The sequence below is a fragment of the Cyprinus carpio genome, chromosome B5, assembly GCF_018340385.1.
Source record: "Cyprinus carpio isolate SPL01 chromosome B5, ASM1834038v1, whole genome shotgun sequence".
Lineage (NCBI taxonomy): Eukaryota > Metazoa > Chordata > Actinopteri > Cypriniformes > Cyprinidae > Cyprinus > Cyprinus carpio.
In genome coordinates, this window is record NC_056601.1 from 4,276,330 (window position 1) to 4,293,488 (window position 17,159).

General features: G+C 37.4%; 1 protein-coding gene across 5 annotated transcripts in view; it reads left to right on the plus strand.

The window, feature by feature from the left end:
- Window positions 1-11,585, plus strand: part of LOC109090004 (rho GTPase-activating protein 20-like) — a 33,605-nt gene extending 22,020 nt beyond the window's left edge. For 4 of the 5 annotated variants that reach the window (XM_042723725.1, XM_042723727.1, XM_042723724.1 and 1 more), the window contains 2 exons: window positions 2,730-2,844; window positions 6,513-11,585. In XM_042723725.1, the coding sequence (XP_042579659.1) occupies window positions 2,730-2,844; window positions 6,513-8,365 (1,968 nt within the window). In that variant the 3' untranslated portion in view covers window positions 8,366-11,585. The remainder of the gene's footprint in view (window positions 1-2,729; window positions 2,845-6,512) is intronic. The other variant, XM_042723728.1, reaches the window with a different exon arrangement.
- Window positions 11,586-17,159: the final 5,574 nt, after the last annotated feature.

The following is a 17,159-nucleotide window of genomic DNA, read 5'->3' on the forward strand; positions in this document are numbered from 1 at the left end:
CTTCGCTGCGCATTCAGCCTTAAAAATCTGTTGAAAATGACAGTATGCCCTAATTTTCTAGGAAAAGTATTTTTTTTTTAATCAAAAGCTTACTGAAGTTTTTTGGAAGGTGATTTTTAGGTCTGAGGTATTTATTAAAAGGGGAAATCAACTGGGCTGACAGAGACTGAGAAGTTTCTTGATCTAGATATAAAACCTTTTCATTTAGAGAGAGGATAAACATTTCAACCATACATAGCTGGCGGCAGCTGCTGCTAGTGTTTGATTATGGCTTGTACTGTAAATAACAGGAGGGCACTGGTAGCACAGCAGTCCGCAATCAGAGTCTGATGTATAGGAAGTTTTCTATGAAAAGACCTGATGTGGTGATCTCTGTGTGATTCTGAGAGATTGAAAATGAGATTGAGAGAAATTGGGAGGAAGCAGAGCTCAGCTTTGTCATCGTTGAGCCTGAGATGATTGACATCCGAGTTGTGAGATTGGAGAGAAAGGTGAAGATAAGGACTACTATAGTATGTGTGTCATTTAAATTCCTTGCAATAATTTAAAGTGCCCCTATTATGGGTAATGAAAGGTTCATATATTGTTTTTGGGAGTCATGCATGCAAGGTCAAAAAACACTTTCATTGTCTTAAAATATGCATTTATTTTTTCCTTTTTTGCTTAATGACTCCCAAATGATTCGTTTAATGATTCATTTTTCCGAACTCCTCCTTTGCATGATGCTAAACTGTGGTGATTGGTCTGATGACTCAGTCTGTCGTGATTGGTCTACTGCGTGCAGGGCAGGTCAATAACAGAACGCCCATCACCATTACTTAGCCCACAGCTCAGTGGTAAACACTCAAACAGCCATGGTATATGTGTTAGCCCAATGCAGAAACGTATTGATGAAGCACTGCAGTTTGTACACTAACATACTGCTCTATTCTTTATCAGAACTACTTTATCAGAGTAATAACAACGACAAACATTCACTATTCATACAAAGATTTCTAGACAATTGCGAGTGAACAGATATTGCTGTTAGATAGATACCTACAAGCTGCGCAGAGCGAACACAATACACACAACTAAATACGTTTTTTGCATGCTACAGTAGGCTTCAGAGTACATGACGGCAAGTTTTTAAAAGAATTACTCCACTTTCAGAATAAAAATATCCTGATAATTTACTTCCATGCCATCCGAGATGTTCATGTCTCCCTTTCTTCAGTCGCAAATAATTTATCAGTCGGAACTTATATAACGAAACGAGCTGTCATTTTCTTAAAAAAAAAAAAAAAAAAATTAATTATACACTTTTTGCTCATATTGTCTAGCTCTGCGATGCGCATGCAAACTCTGTGTACAATGGTTCAAGGCAGGGTATGTCTTAAAACTCCCAACACTTTTCTCCTCCAACTTCAGAATTGTACTACATCGTTGTTTAAATGTATTTATTTATTTATTTGGAAAGAATGTTTGACCATCCTTGCATATTCACTTTGTAAACACTGGGTCGGTGCTTCTGCAGTGATTTCGGATGATTTTGGAGTATGGTAACCCATACTTGGAAATGGTGCTCTGCATTTAACCCATCCAAGTGTACACACACAGCAGTGAGAAGTGAACACACACCCGAAGCAGTGGGCAGCTATATTTCCAGTGCCCGGAAAAAAATTCACTCAAAAATAAAAATTTACTGACAATTTACTTACCCTCAAGTCAACCAAGACATTACATAATTTGCATAACATTACTGTACATCATTTGCTTACCAATGTCCCCCTCGGTACTTTCATTTTGAAAAAATAATAATATGCACAGATAAATAATTTGGAATAAATGCTGCAGTATTCCTCACAGAAGCAAGAATTGTCCATTTTGATTTCCTGGGGACTTTAAAAGAACATGAAGGGAGATATGAATCAAGGATTGATCTATAATGAGCAGTTGGATGTGTGTGACAGTGCAGATGCTTTTGTTTCTCAATGCCCAAGATGCCAGATAATTTATGCAGCACATTCTCACGCTGTGTCCGAAACCAATGAATCCAGCCAATTAGTGCAGAGACAAATGTGTGGTGAATGAGAGCAGGCTATTTAACACTAATTGTTAATGTGGTTAGAATAGTTCACCATGTCCAGGACTACATACGATGATGCCTTTCGTGTGCCAGCCGCAGATCCCAGTGGTGTGTATGAAATACTGTTTTTTCCAGTGGAAGTGCTACAGAGCATTCCATTCCCTCTAATATGCATTTTAATTTTCCAGTCCTTTGGGCTTGTTTGTATCTGAAATGAGTAAGGAGTAAAAAATTCTTTGGATTTTGCGAGGATCTCTATGCATATGCCAGACGCGCACACACACACACACACACACACACACACACACACACACACACACACACACACACACACACACACACACACTGGCGTCATGTACGGTCTGTGTGATGAAAACTCTAAACTGATGTCTAAACACTCTAGAACTTGGACAGAAACAAGGTGGCAGTCATCTAGCATACACAATGTGTCCACCTCAGACACACTGACATGCTCCGACGAACGTAGAACATAAATCTTCTTAAAACATTTTGTAACACAAGTCATAAACTTCACAAGCTGGTTTGTACAGTGCTTCAGTCTCTGATATATGTGCTGCTACGGTCAACGTTTACATTTGTGGGCCAGCTGTGTCTGTTTTCCATATTGATGGTGTTTCATATTTTTCCATCTGTCATTCAGGTCGCAGCGCTCATCCAGTACCTGATAGAAAACACGCCTGCCATATTTGGAGATGATCTGGAGAGTCTGTTTGCCAGGCAGATGAATACAGAGCAGGAAACATGCGATTACACAGGTGATTGTAAAGTTATCCCCTTTGGACCTTATTTCACTGAGATTACAGAAAACAATTAGCCCTTTTGACTTTGCAATTTCACAGTACTCCCACACACACTTTAGCTGCTGGTGAATGTGGGTGTTTTAGAATTTGAATTGGCGGTTAATTAATTGAAAATAATACATTTTAGATCACTTTTAAGAAATGCCTTGGCCATTATTACAGTTTCGAGTATTCTTAGAGATATTTGGCATACCAGCTTTGTCCTCAAAATTTCAGCCTTTACTTTACTAGATCCTTTTAAGCTTTCTCAGACGTAACTGAAATGTCAATAAACTTTTCAGAACACCATTTTAAGTGCAATAAACTCTTTCACTGACCTTTACATTCTAACCTGCTCATAAGTTTTGTTATTGTCAATATTTTCAGTGCAAACACATCTATGTACAAACCTGATTCCAAAAAAGTTGGGACACTGTACAAATTGTGAATAAAAACAGAATGCAATGATGCGGAAGTTTCAAATTTCATATTTTATTCAGAATACAACATAGATGACATCAAATCATTAAACTGAGAAAATGTATCATTTTAAGGGAAAAATAAGTTGATTTTAAATTTCATGGCATCAACACATCTCAAAAATGTTGGGACAAGGCCATGTTTACCACTGTGTGGCATCCCCTCTTCTTTTTATAACAGTCTGCAAACATCTGGGGACTGAGGAGACAAGTTGCTCAAGTTTAGGAATAGGAATGTTGTCCCATTCTTGCCTAATACAGGCTTCTAGTTGCTCGACTGTCTTAGGTCTTCTTTGTCACATCTTCCTCTTTATGATGCGCCAAATGTTTTCTATGGGTGAAAGATCTGGACTGCAGGCTGGCCATTTCAGTACCCGGATCATTCTTCTTTGCAGCCATGATGTTGTAATTGATGCAGTATGTGGTCTGGCATTGTCATGTTGGAAAATGCAAGGTCTTCCCTGAAAGAGACAATGTCTGTATGGGAGCATATGTTGTTCTAGAACTTGGATATACCTTTCAGCATTGATGGTGCCTTTCCAGATGTGTAAGCTGCCCATGCCACACGCACTCATGCAACCCCATACCATCAGAGATGCAGGCTTCTGAACTGAGCGCTGATAACAACTTGGGTTGTCCTTGTCCTCTTTAGTCCGGATGACATGGCGTCCCAGTTTTCCAAAAAGAACTTCAGAATTTGATTTGTCTGACCACAGAACAGTTTGCCACAGTCCATTTTAAATGGGCCTTGGCCCAGAGAAAACGCCTGCACATCTGGATCATGTTTAGATATGGCTTCTTTTTTGACCTATAGAGTTTTAGCCGGCAACGGCGAATGGAACAGTGGATTGTGTTCACTGACAATGTTTTCTGGAAGTATTCCTGAGCCCATGTTGTGATTTCCATTACAGTAGCATTCCTGTATGTGATGCAGTGCCGTCTAAGGGCCCGAAGATCACGGGTATCCAGTATGGTTTTCCGGCCTTGACCCTTATGCACAGAGATTGTTCCAGATTCTCTGAATCTTTGGATGATATTATGAACTGTAGATGATGGTAACTTCAAACTCTTTGCAATTTTTCTCTGAGAAACTCCTTTCTGATATTGCTCTACTATTTTTCGCCGCAGCATTGGGGGAATTGGTGATCCTCTGCCCATCTTGACTTCTGAGAGACACTGCCACTCTGAGAGGCTCTTTTTATACACCAATCATGTTGCCAATTGACCTAATAAGTTGCAAACTGGTCCTCCAGCTGTTCCTTATATGTACATTTAACTTTTCCGGCCTCTTATTGCTACCTGTCCCAGCTTTTTTAGAATGTGTAGCTCTCATGAAATCCAAAATGAGCCAATATTTGGCATGACATTTCAAAATGTCGCACTTTCAACATCTGATATGTTATCAATATTCTATTGTGAATAAAATGTAAGTTTATGAGATTACTCACAATTTGTACAGTGTCCCAACTTTTTTGGAATCGGGTTTGTAATCACAAAAAGTGGTAGTTTACTTAATGTTGCATTAAATAGAATTTCATTCAAAAAATATATTTGTATATTTTTTCTTTTAATCATGGCAGTAGATTAAAAGAAGATCAAATGATGCTGAACTGCAATATTAGCCGGGCATTTATCAAGATGTGCTGTGTATTGAGCATACTTCTGGCATTTTAAAGTGACTAGTTCACCAAAAATATTGAAACTCTTTTATCATTTACTCATCCTCATGTTGTTCCAAACATTTAAAGAAGAATATGCTTTGAAGAACTGTTTTTTGCCCATACAGTTAAAATCAATGGGGTTGAAAACAGCCTTTGACGCCACTGACTTTAATTTGTTGTGAAAAAAAAAACAAAAAAACATAGAAATATCTTCCTTTGTGTTGGGTTAACTATACCTTTGAGGAGCCACTTCAGGTGCCTGGATTGCTCTGTTCGAGTGATGCTGTCTCAGTGGAGTATGATTGATCACAGTAGTTTTGCATCCTCCAGATCCGACCTGCAAGATAGGGAATTGCACCAAAAAAATTGCTTTCAGCATATTTGTTGGGCTCTGTTAACTGATTTACATAATTCCTTTAGTGAATTGTGTGCTATTACAAGGCAGACAGCATATGCGAATAAATGTTATATTTTTAATGTATTCTTATTTTCCCTTCTCCCTCTATATGCCTAGAAAAGTATATGAAATGCATGCAGGATGCAATAATAAGCATTTTAAACAGTAGCTTGCTACATTGTTGGGAACGGGATATACATGTAAGTTACTCTTTTGTGTAAAAGTGTACTTGTTTTGGCAGTTTAATTAAAAGTCATGAAGTAGATCTAATATGTAAGATTGCTTCCTATTCATTTTGAATTAAATGGAAGGTCAAGAATCTTTGCATTATGCGATTGCATAGCCCTACAGTGAGCTCTGCTACGTATATACTGCAAATTTTAGATAAAGTAGTAGATCATCAGGGTATGTGTTCAGAAAATATACATGATTTTGACTGTATATACACACAACATACCAAGTGGTTTTCTGTTCTACCAAGAGATTTTCACTGGATTTGATGGTTGTGCTTTGGGACGCTGATAAATTCAGTTACTTCTTTCATAGCCATTCCGGTATGGTTTTGGCAGTTTGATCACGTTTAGGATGAAAGCTGAACGTTTGCCCTGAGGAATTCTCTCTTTTCTTCAATTCATACCAGCTCACAAATTACTGATGCTGAGAGTTATCCCCAGAGTATCCCTGGAAAATTGACCAGGAGAAAATGTGGCATTTAGTTATCAGTTTTAGTCCTAAAGAACCTCATGGCCTCAGAGTCATTTAAGGTGCTGTTAGGTGAATTCCAGACAGGCTGACACACTCTTCTCTTTTGCATCAAACCATACCATATATATAAATGTGTATATATATATATATATATATATATATATACAATTTAATTATATGACAATTTCAAATGTATATATGTGTAATGCTATAATGCATATACAAATATATATATATATATATATTACTTAGTTCAGGTATTTATACACATTTTTCATAGTGGTTGAAATTAAGATTTGCACTTATTTCATAAGCATTTGTGTTTAACCAAATTAAAAATACAAATTCTTGTCTTTTCGGTCTTATCCATAAAGTTTTGTAAGCTCTCTCTCTCTTCTATAGATGGTTCATATATTCTTCAGCACTCCTCTTCAGAAGACACAGATCAAGACTTCACCGTTTCTTCCCAACTATTGCCTGAAGTTCATCCTCTTTTCCTCCCTCTGGCTGCACTTTCTCTGAAAGAAAAGAGGAGACCTCAGCCCTTTCATACTGATATGCCAACAACAGAAGGTGCCTACAGCTGTGGAACACTGGATTCCATTCCCTCACGTTCCAGTGCTTCTGTAAGCATGCTGGGAGTCAGGGAGCTCAGCCAATCACGCGATCGTTGCCTCTCTGAGCCTTCGATGTATTTTTCCACACCCCAAACACCTGCACCGACTCATACACCTGTTATCCGCCAGTCCAGCTACGATGTGGCTGTAACAGTGAGCAGAAGTGAGCAGTCACGCAGCTCCTTGGGGTCAAGCCCAGAACAACAATCGCACAATTCTGGAATGGGTACAAGGAGACGCCGTTACACTTTCTGGAAGTCGCCACAAATCCCCACCCGCTTCCGTCATCCTGCGCAGAGATTGGCCAGCATGTCAAGTCTGTCATCTACTGCCACTTCTTCCCTCAGCTCTCTGGATAGCACACTGTCTCTCAGTTCGGCGGATCCCATCCCCAGCCCTCAAGATACACAGTCCCGGCCTTTTCTGTTTGGAGCTGCTGCGAGACTGCAGCCACTCACACCTGAAATGCCCAGAAAGCGGTGGACAAGTACTTTCACTTATGAAAAGGAAGAGGATGTTTGGAGAGAGAAAGTTCAAGAGACAGACAATGAGAATGTGAGTGAATTGGAAGTATCTTTTCATGACTGTGATGGGGAAAGAGCAGTAAAGTATGGAGAAAGAGCTGAGAATGAGGATGCCACAAGCTGCGAGTCCTTCGATGACATTCGTGAGGTGAAAGGTTCAACAAGACCACACACGTCAGAGTGTCTCTCTGAGACTGTGTGCAGCATGGAGTTTAGTTTGAATCCATTACAGTCCTCCACTGCATGTCAGATAAAGCCCAATCCTGACATGAATTTGCAAGCGATCTCGCTGAATCCATGCAGTATACGGGCAACCCCACATGTGAATCCAGTTGACAATGTGATACAGGAATCCCAGGTCACACAAACGCTCACAAACACACCCGCAACGGCACAAAAGCAATCAAGCAGCAAAGCAGAAAACTCTGTAAGTCAGATACAGCTGGAGTGTCCAAAGGCTTGCTCAGACATTAATGCCTCAGGTGGGCAGAAAGTGAGCAGAATGAAAATCTCAGTCTTTCCTTCTGCAAGAAGGGTGATGCTAAAACATTCGAAGGTCATGGATCAAACTCAGAGCGTCTCGGTGGAAACAGAGCAGAAAGCTGAGGAAAAATTGCGAGAATCTCTCAAGGTTCAGATCCCACAGACACTGTTTTATGGTCATAATGTTCCGCTGGTGTTACTTACTTCACCTCCTCAGCAAACGTCAGTCCAGGTGAGGACACATTGTACTCCTCCTGATGATGCGGATATGACAGACGCAGGTTTGAGGGATGAATCTAATGTTAGTTTTGTCACAACTGATGTTAGCAATGGTGTTAGCAGTTACCTGGAAGAGAAAAGTCCTACCGTCAAATCGATTAGTCATAGCTTGAGCACTGATGACGACCTGTGTCGCCCTGGCTGTATTACTGAAACTGTTAGCCCTGCTGTTAGCATTAGCGAGGGTTATAGTGTCAACCCCAATATAAAAGTCTTTCACAGCGATCCTAATCAGAGCATGGCTTATCCCAAACCCACTAACAAATCCTCAGGAACTTTTCGTAACACAATCTGTATCAAACTCCCTGGCAACAGAGAGACGGCACAAGAACAAACCATTATCATAACCTGATCTGGTGATGTAATACTATATGGGGGTGGGGGTATGCAACATTTTCAATTTCAATGCAATGTTCGGTAACACTTAAAGCCTTTATGTATAATGCATTATAAAGGTATTCATAATGTGTGTTGTAATGCATTATGTGTTTTCATAAATAATTATAATTAAAGTTAAAATGCATATTATAATATTTGAAGGTGTGTCTGCCATGTGTTTTATTGCATTATACTTTATAAAGGTGTAGCAATGAATAAGATAAGTGTTATGACTTCGGTCTGATCAGCAGGTTTTTGTTGTGTTTTGACAGTTCACCATGTGCTCGTTGTCTTCATGGTTCCTTCCCCATCGTTATCTTAATTACTACTTCAGCTGCTGTCACACCTGTGACTTGTTAATTCCTTAGTTCTCCCTCTTTTCAAGTTCGCCTCGTGTGTAGTCTTGTGTCCAACCACTGTGGTATTAATGTGCTACACTTTGTGTCCTGCATCTAATCTTGTTGTGTTTTCTTAGGCTCCAAATGCAGTTTTGTGTTTTCAGTTTGTCTTCTCTTCTCCTTGCTCTCAGCCTCTTGTTTCACCAAACTTCTGTTCCCTAATTCCTGCCCTGATATTACCAGAATACCCGGTGCACTCTACAAGGAACTCTCTGCTCTGATGTTGCGTCAGCACCTACGCTTTGACTCTGTGAGCTATTCTCTCTACTCTGATGTTGCGTTGGCACTGGCGCTGGGACTGTGTGTGCTGGTCTTCATTATCTACTCTGCCTAGTAGAGGTGCTGTAGGCTCGTGTTGACTGTTACCCTCATCCTTTCTCTAATCTCTGCCCGAGCCGAGTGGTGTTTGAGCTTTAAATAAATTTGAGTTGAACCTGTAAATTGAATCCGTTTGTTTCCCTGACAATAAGTGTTACAATGTATTACAACTGTGGTTACAATTATTCATTAGATCATACAATGCATTGTAAGGTGCATTACAAGGCATTATTCATATATTAAAACTACTTTTATAATGCATTATATATAAAGGCTTTAAGTAAATTGTTAGCCATTTTTCCTAAGAGCAAGCTTGGTTATAGCGTCTGCAGCTGGTATGAGCATGTGTGTTAACTTGTAGTAGAGGTCACAGGCATAAGATGAAAATGCGTTTCCACAGGGATATGACTGCGGGGTGCACCTTTTCAAAGGCATCTGCAGAGACGTGATGCAGTTGGGTTTAGTCTATGCATATAACAGAAGAAGAAAAATCTTTGGGCACAAAAAGCTGAAAGAAAGTGTAAAACAGTGTTGGCGCTGTGGGGAGTTTAACTACAAAGAAATAAATATATTCAAATGAACTATAAATACATTAAGCATAAACATTATGTTACAAAACTGAACCAAAATTGACCAAAGCTTAAACCAAAGTGAGCTAATATGATAACATTTTTAACAATGTAAAATCAATTTTATATAGAATAAGGCATACAGAATAAGGGTTTTCAACCCTCTTCTAAAAATATATTTTGATGAATGTTGGTGTCTAAACAACACTGGACCCAACCGACTTTCAGTATGTGGACAAAATCAGCTGAAATATTTTTCAAAATATCTTCTTTTGTGTTTTAAGGACATAGAAGTTTGGAACAACATGAGGGTGAGGAAATGATGACAGAATTTTCATTTTTGGGTGAGCTATCAGTTTATACACGAATGTTATGATTTTTAAACTGAATTTGACATTACTTCTGTTTACTACTCATTTTTCTTTCTCCTTTCTAAATTCTAATCAGAAATTAACTGTGAAAGTTGTATACACCTTAACTTCGTAGTCCTTAAATTTACATTTTATAAAATCTCTAAAATGTTCCTTGAGTCCCTAGAACCCTGTTTGAAATCCTCTAGTTTAGAGTACATGGCATTAGAACCAGTAGTTGTTTATATTTTAAGACAGTCGATATATAAAAAGATAATATGCATGTACTTCAGGCTGAATTGGAAGTTAATGTGATGGTAATCACACTCTTGTGGTAGGAGATTTTAAGTGCTTTAGTGCAAAAGGGTAAACAGCAGACGTCACAAAGGGCATCACTATAGTAACAAAGCAGGTATCAGGAGAAGGGACTTCTGTGAAGACGGCAGGAAAATGTAGAACCCAGAGAAGCAGCGTGATCTGCATAAAATGCTGTGATAAGACCATTAGAAAAACATTAAGAAGAAACAAGCGGGTGGGAGGTGTTCAAACGTGAGTGTGCATAGTGTAGATCCAGTGTAAGACATTAGTGGATAATTGAATGATGCTTTGAATGAACATATGGTTCTGAGTCATGTTTGTTTATAGTTGTAATGTGAGATGAGCTTGTGCCACGATTGAGAAATCAGACAGCAGACTTCCTTGAACAAGAACTGGCAAAATGAAGGGTTCCAGGGAACTGTGGGATGTGCATTTGAGCGGGAAGCAGCTTTAACTTTTTCACAGATAAATCAAAAGAACCACCGGCATTTGGCCACTGTTCTCTATTCCACCCACTCCAAGCCATGTGAATAATTTCTCTAGGTGTTTCTGATGAGCTCTATGTCCGAGGCTGTTTCACTCCTCGCACGACCACACAATATTCCACCTAAAGATGTTATGGTGTTTATCTGCTGAAACAAGTCTTAGATACGTATATGTGTTTAAAAAAGTACTGGTAATGAATCATTAGATTCATCAGACAAATGTTATAGCCATAAGATATTGAACTCCTCTGACATTTAACACTGCTCCCAACTAATGCTAAGAAGCTGTGTGCATGTCTAAGTTCTTATTATGTTCAAGTTACTCACATGTGGTTTACTCCTCATCAATCTATAGAAACCACAGCAACAGAAAGCAGTGGGGAGTTACAGAACTAACATCAGGCGGGAAGCAAATCGATCTAAGCGCTTTCACTCATTTAACAGAATTTATCTTTATGCACAGATTTATTTTCACCCAATTCAAGACTGTTGTGTGTTCTTATCTGGATGGTTGTCATGTTTTTTAAATATGTAATTGTACTTTAATTTGTTTTGTAAATCTAAACAGATTATATATCTAAAAACACATTATGTGCAATTGCTATGCTATTGTTGTAACTGCTTTCACAGAATACATTTACATTTAGTCATTTAGCAGATGCTTTTAACCAAAGCCACTTACAAATGAATACATGTATACAATAACTGCTTGCTCAAACATGTAAAAGTGTTTAAATAAATTCTTTCTAAAATAAATTCCATAGCTTATTTTGGGTTGTTTCCTAGCTCTAACTAGGACCCCTTTTTAACCTAAAGTAAAAAATGTGCCGGAGAATGTGACGTGTTGTTTTTAGAGACATCTGTAAAAAGACCAAGATTGCGGCATGTGCCTGAAAACATGTTTGGCTAGCATTTAAGTAAATGCCCATTAAAGCCAGAGTAAATGGAGGTTTGCTAAATCAGTTCAGCTCCCAGGGAGTGCATGAAGATAAAAAAAAAAAAACATATGTAAACCTTGAATATGATGTTAGGTGCTTTGGATAAAAGCATGTACCAGTGCTTGTAAAGTTAAAGTAAATGTAAAATTAAATAACAGACTACAGTATTACTAAGATATTCTGGTATCAGTTCATACAAAGCATCACACAATCAACATCACTTGCAATGATGATGCTCCAATCAATATCCTCAGAATTATTATGCTTAGAAGTTATTGACAATATCTGCAACCACTTGTTCCATATTGTATTTCTCTGGGCTATTGTGTTTATTATCTCCAACATCAAAGCACTTGAGCGTGATGTGATTTTGACTACAGAAGTGGGGGCATTTCAAAACCATATTAAGGCAGAGTAATTATACTCTACATTGCACTAATGACAACATATGGCTTCATGTCATTATCCCATAAAATATTTTTATTGTTTAAATCATCTTTTAACACCATTAAATACTAGTCTCAATTCTTATGAGTACACAATTTGTTTGCTAAAAGAGTAGCCATGTAACTCATGTTTCCTAGGGTCAATAACTCCACTTAAAATCTAATTAGAGGAAATGAATGTAATGATTTTTTTTTTTTAATGTGGAGACCTAGATGAGGAAGCTCTAGTGCAAACCACATGATAATTTAAATCAATAAAACAGAATGAGCTAAACAAGTTTTATAATTGTATTCTGACACAAGTTCCTTTGGGAATTTGGTGTTGCAGTTGTTGTTTCATTCTGCATTTTTTTTTTAAACCAGCAAAGACAAATATGAATTGAGCTTGTCTTCTGAAGTTCTGCGTTATAGCTGAGTTGAATTTGTTTCATATTAATGAATTTTATTCAGTTATTGAACTGAATGGAACCAACACTGAACTGACTGGAGCTGAATAATGACATTATTTATTTGGATTTGCCTCATTTTTGAAGTTTGCATAATCAATATTTTCATGTATAATACTGTGAATCTGCTTTGAAACAATCTCTGTGGTATAAAGTGCTATAAAAAAGGTAACTTGAGGCCACAGAACATTAAAGGAATAACAGACAGGTCACTGTAGTACCTCAGGTTGGAAACCATTGATGTCCTGTCATTGACACTTCTGAATCACTGAGTATTCTCCTCACTCTGTTTCATCCTTCACAAGCATTCATGCATTACATAATCACGTTGGAAAGGTCATGTGTGACGAAGGCAGAAGTACCGACCCAGTTTTTAAGATGAGCATTTGTGGTTAAATAGTATATAAATAGTATATAAATTTGTAAAAGGTTTTTGAAAATGACTGATCATTTCACTAGATAAGACCCTCTGCGAGAAGCTTCATCACTTACTCACCATTATTATGTTTTTGGCATACGTGTTGAATTCAGAATTGAGTAATTTCTTTATTCTTTTTTTTTTTGGCATCAGTTTGGATGTCATGCTGGCACTCTATTTATAATTATTGCCTAACCTTTGATGGTTTCACATCTCGCATGTTTCACATCAAATATATTCTGTTTCATTTTTCTGGTTTATGTTCTGGTGTGTCAATTTTTTATTTATTTTTTTTATTTTTGGAGCTAATCATGTCTGGTCTATATAGACATCTGCAAATCAAAGTGAAGTGGTCTGTAAAGACACCTATTTATATTGTACCTCTACTTCTAGTTAAGTGTTTTTTCTTCCAGTGTCTGAGAAAATTATACCTACATTTTGATGTTAGGGTTAAATATGATTGTACTTAGGCTTCTTCTCTTTAGGTCTCTGAATGCTGAATCATAACTACACCATCATCTTATTGTTAAACATTGATGTGATGTACATGGAACTGTTTTTCATTGTATGTGAACTGTTGTTTATTGCATTTGTCTTTTTTCAGGCTGAAAGGCTTGCACAAAGAAATGGTTTTGGAATTGCTATCCTTGACAGCCTTGTTAGTGACAAATCATATTACAGGCTCTGTTGTGACATGTTTTGGTATAACATATGACATTTACCAGACACTTTTAGCCAAAGCAACTTACAGTGCATTCAGCCTATATATAGACATTTTCCCTTCAGATATAATTAGTTCATAATTAGACTTCACTATCTGTTTTTGAAGCTGTTGTGTCACTCGTTCAGTTAGCTAAAAGTCGTAACCCCCAGAAAACATAAAATGGACAATATGGAACAAGTTAATCATTTTTGTCTGAGTCCTCAGAGGTACTATAGTGCTTATTTCACAGTGAGTCTTTTGTTTGTTTGTTTTCCTGTTATTTAGAAGCTGTATTATTTTGGGGTTATATGAGTCACTAAAAACAAGTATCTTCTGTATTAGGACATTAACATTTAAGCATTTTGGCCCATGCTATTATTTTTGATTAATAATAATGTACCTTTTTTGCACGTATGGATGGAAATGTATAAGAGAACTCCCAGCACAACCTTTTCTGTTGTAACAAATAAATTAATAAATAAACATACATACAGTGTTGAGTCCGAGTCCACAGAGTCCTAGTTTTTAATCAATTAAGTGGGAGATTTTTATTTTATATTACACATGACATGGATTCGTCTGTACTCTGAAAAATTTCTGTGTCCAAAATATCCAAGTCCAAGTCCGAGTCCACCCGAGTCTGTCAAAGTCCAAGTTCACAATTGCAGTCTGAGTCCAAGTCCCGAGTCCAAGAACCCAACTCTGAATACACATAATAAATGCCAAACAAATACCCCTATTCATTCTCAGTTATATTTATTTGCTCATGTATTTGATTATGACTGCTTGCAGATCTCAATTGTTTTCATCTTTGACTGCGTATTTCCTTTAAGAATATTGATAGGTTAATTACAAAGAAAAGGGCTGATTTACTCTTTAAATTAGTAAGGTATGGTAGTAAGGTAAGTTAGGTAAAAGGGCATTGTTTATGTTATTGGTGGTTATAAAATGGAATGTAAAAATATTTCTTTATAGACAAAAAAAAAAAAAAAAAAAAACACAGATTATGTAATTTCTTTAATAGAGAAGGCAAGTACCATGTGTCAAAGCCATGTGAACAGATTTTATGCTTTTATGAACAGATTTTCTGTGATTGCATCTTATGCAACCTTATAAAATAAGTAAAAAGTCTAGAACATTTACATTTTATAGTGAAGACTGTCTGACTACAGACGATGAGTCACTTTCCAAGTGCTTTATACACTTAATATCACCAACAAACTCAGGACCTTGACGTCTTCTGTGACCATTGATCAAAGAATAGGACTGGCATCTGAGGAGCCAGAAGGCAGACTGAGCTGTGCAGGATACAGAGGAGGAAAACATTTTAGTGGTTTTACGTATGTATTCACTCAGCGACACTCTGAATGAAACCAAAATTATTCAGTTTAAAGTACTAATAAAACCAGCAGTTGGAGATGAAATGTTAATTGTGTTGGAATCATAATTGGAAGAGAATCAGGTTTGATCTGATGTTCAACAGGGAAATATTACATGGTTAACTGAAATCATAAAAATATTGTATAGAATTTAAAAAAAAAAAAACGTATTAAAAGATTATACATTTAATCTGAACACATTTGGAGAAATGTAGCATTTTATCACTTGCTCATTAGTGGATCTTTTGCAATGAATGTGCTGTTAGAATGAGAGCCCATCAATTAATGTCTTACAAAGTAAAAAGCTGTGTGTTTGTGATAAATATATCAACACATTTTTTTACTTAAAAACACTGACTGAATTAGGGCTGTCACGATTTCTCAATACAATTCGAGTAACTGATTTTTTTTAAAAATCCTTGATTGTATTTTGCCTGTGTGACAGCCGAACGTGCCGTTCCATGGTCGAGAAGGCATTAGCCAGCATAGATATGTATAATATATACATACATTCTTAAAAATAAAGGTGCATAAAAGGTTCTTCACAGCGATGCCATAGAAGCACCATTTTTGGTTCCACGAAGAACCATTCAGTCAAAGGTTCTTTAAAGAACTATCTCTTTCTTACCTTTTTATAATCTGAAGAACCTTTTCACCACAAAGAACCTTTTATATGTTTAAGGTTCTTTATTGAACCATTCAGACAAAAAAAAAAGGTTCTTCTATGGCATCGTGAAGCACCTTTATTTTTAAGAATGTATCGGAGAATAATCAACTTAATCAGTTGAGTCCCAAAATAATCATTAGGGATACCTCTAATGTGAATCTTCTATCCATAATATTGCTTTCTTCAGTGACAAAGTCTGAATTAGGAGAGAAACATGCACAGATTGTAACGAGACAGTGGCACTGGGATCCATGTGCAGCTTTATTAAATAACAAGGCAGGTCAGACAGGCAGAGATCAGTTACTGGCATCAGATACAACACAGACTGGGCAGAATCATAAACAGAGTTCATTAGCAGGGTCAGGGCAGTGGGCAGACGGACAATAATACGATACCACAAGGCAGGCAGGGTCAGAGTAGGTAGCAGCTATCAGTCGTCAACATGTAAACAGTCCAGATAAAAAAAAAAACCAGGAGATCAACCACAGGGAAACCACTCAGAAATGTATGCTGGGAAAACGAGGCTTTACAATAAGCACAGCAAAGGCCCGGTTTAAATAGGCCAGGCAATGGGAAACACCTGTGCAGGTGATTAGTCTCAGGTACGGGGCATCGTGGGAAATGAAGTCCGAAAGGCTGACTAGTACGCCGGTGATGGTTCCCTCTGGTGGTGATGGGGGGAGCCACAAAGGCTGAATTTGTGAGACAGATTAAACATCATTTACAAATAAAATCAGCCCAAAACAGTTTTAAACAAATATGTCAGTGGATTTTAATGTGAGAGGACAACAATGGATGGACTTTTTTTTTTTTTTTCATGGAGAAAGCATTATTATTGCTTACGGTCTGGTATATTAACAAAGGGTTAAAGTTAAAATTCCTCAATTAAGTATTTGCTTCTTACAAACACAACTTTTCACTTGAAAATACATTAATTGATGGATTGGAGTCATATAGATTATGATTATTATGATGTTTTTATCAGCTGTTTGGACTCTTATTCTGAGGGCACCCATTCACTGCAGAGGATCCACTGGTGTGCAAGTGATGTAATGCTAAATTTCTTCAAATCTATTCTGATGAAGAAACAAACTCATCTACATCTTCAAGGGCCATATCTGGGGTTTGCGGGGCCTCAGTGCAGGTTGTACCAGTGGGCCCTGTTTGAAATTGTTTAATTTGTATGTTCATTCTGTTTATTTATTTGTGCTATTTACACAATGTTTCAATTTTTTTCAAGTTTGTAGGTGTCCAGGTACAGAAACCGAATAATTAAATGTAAAATAGCACTGCGTAGTCTTCACTGTAAAAATTAAATATACAGTCAAACCAA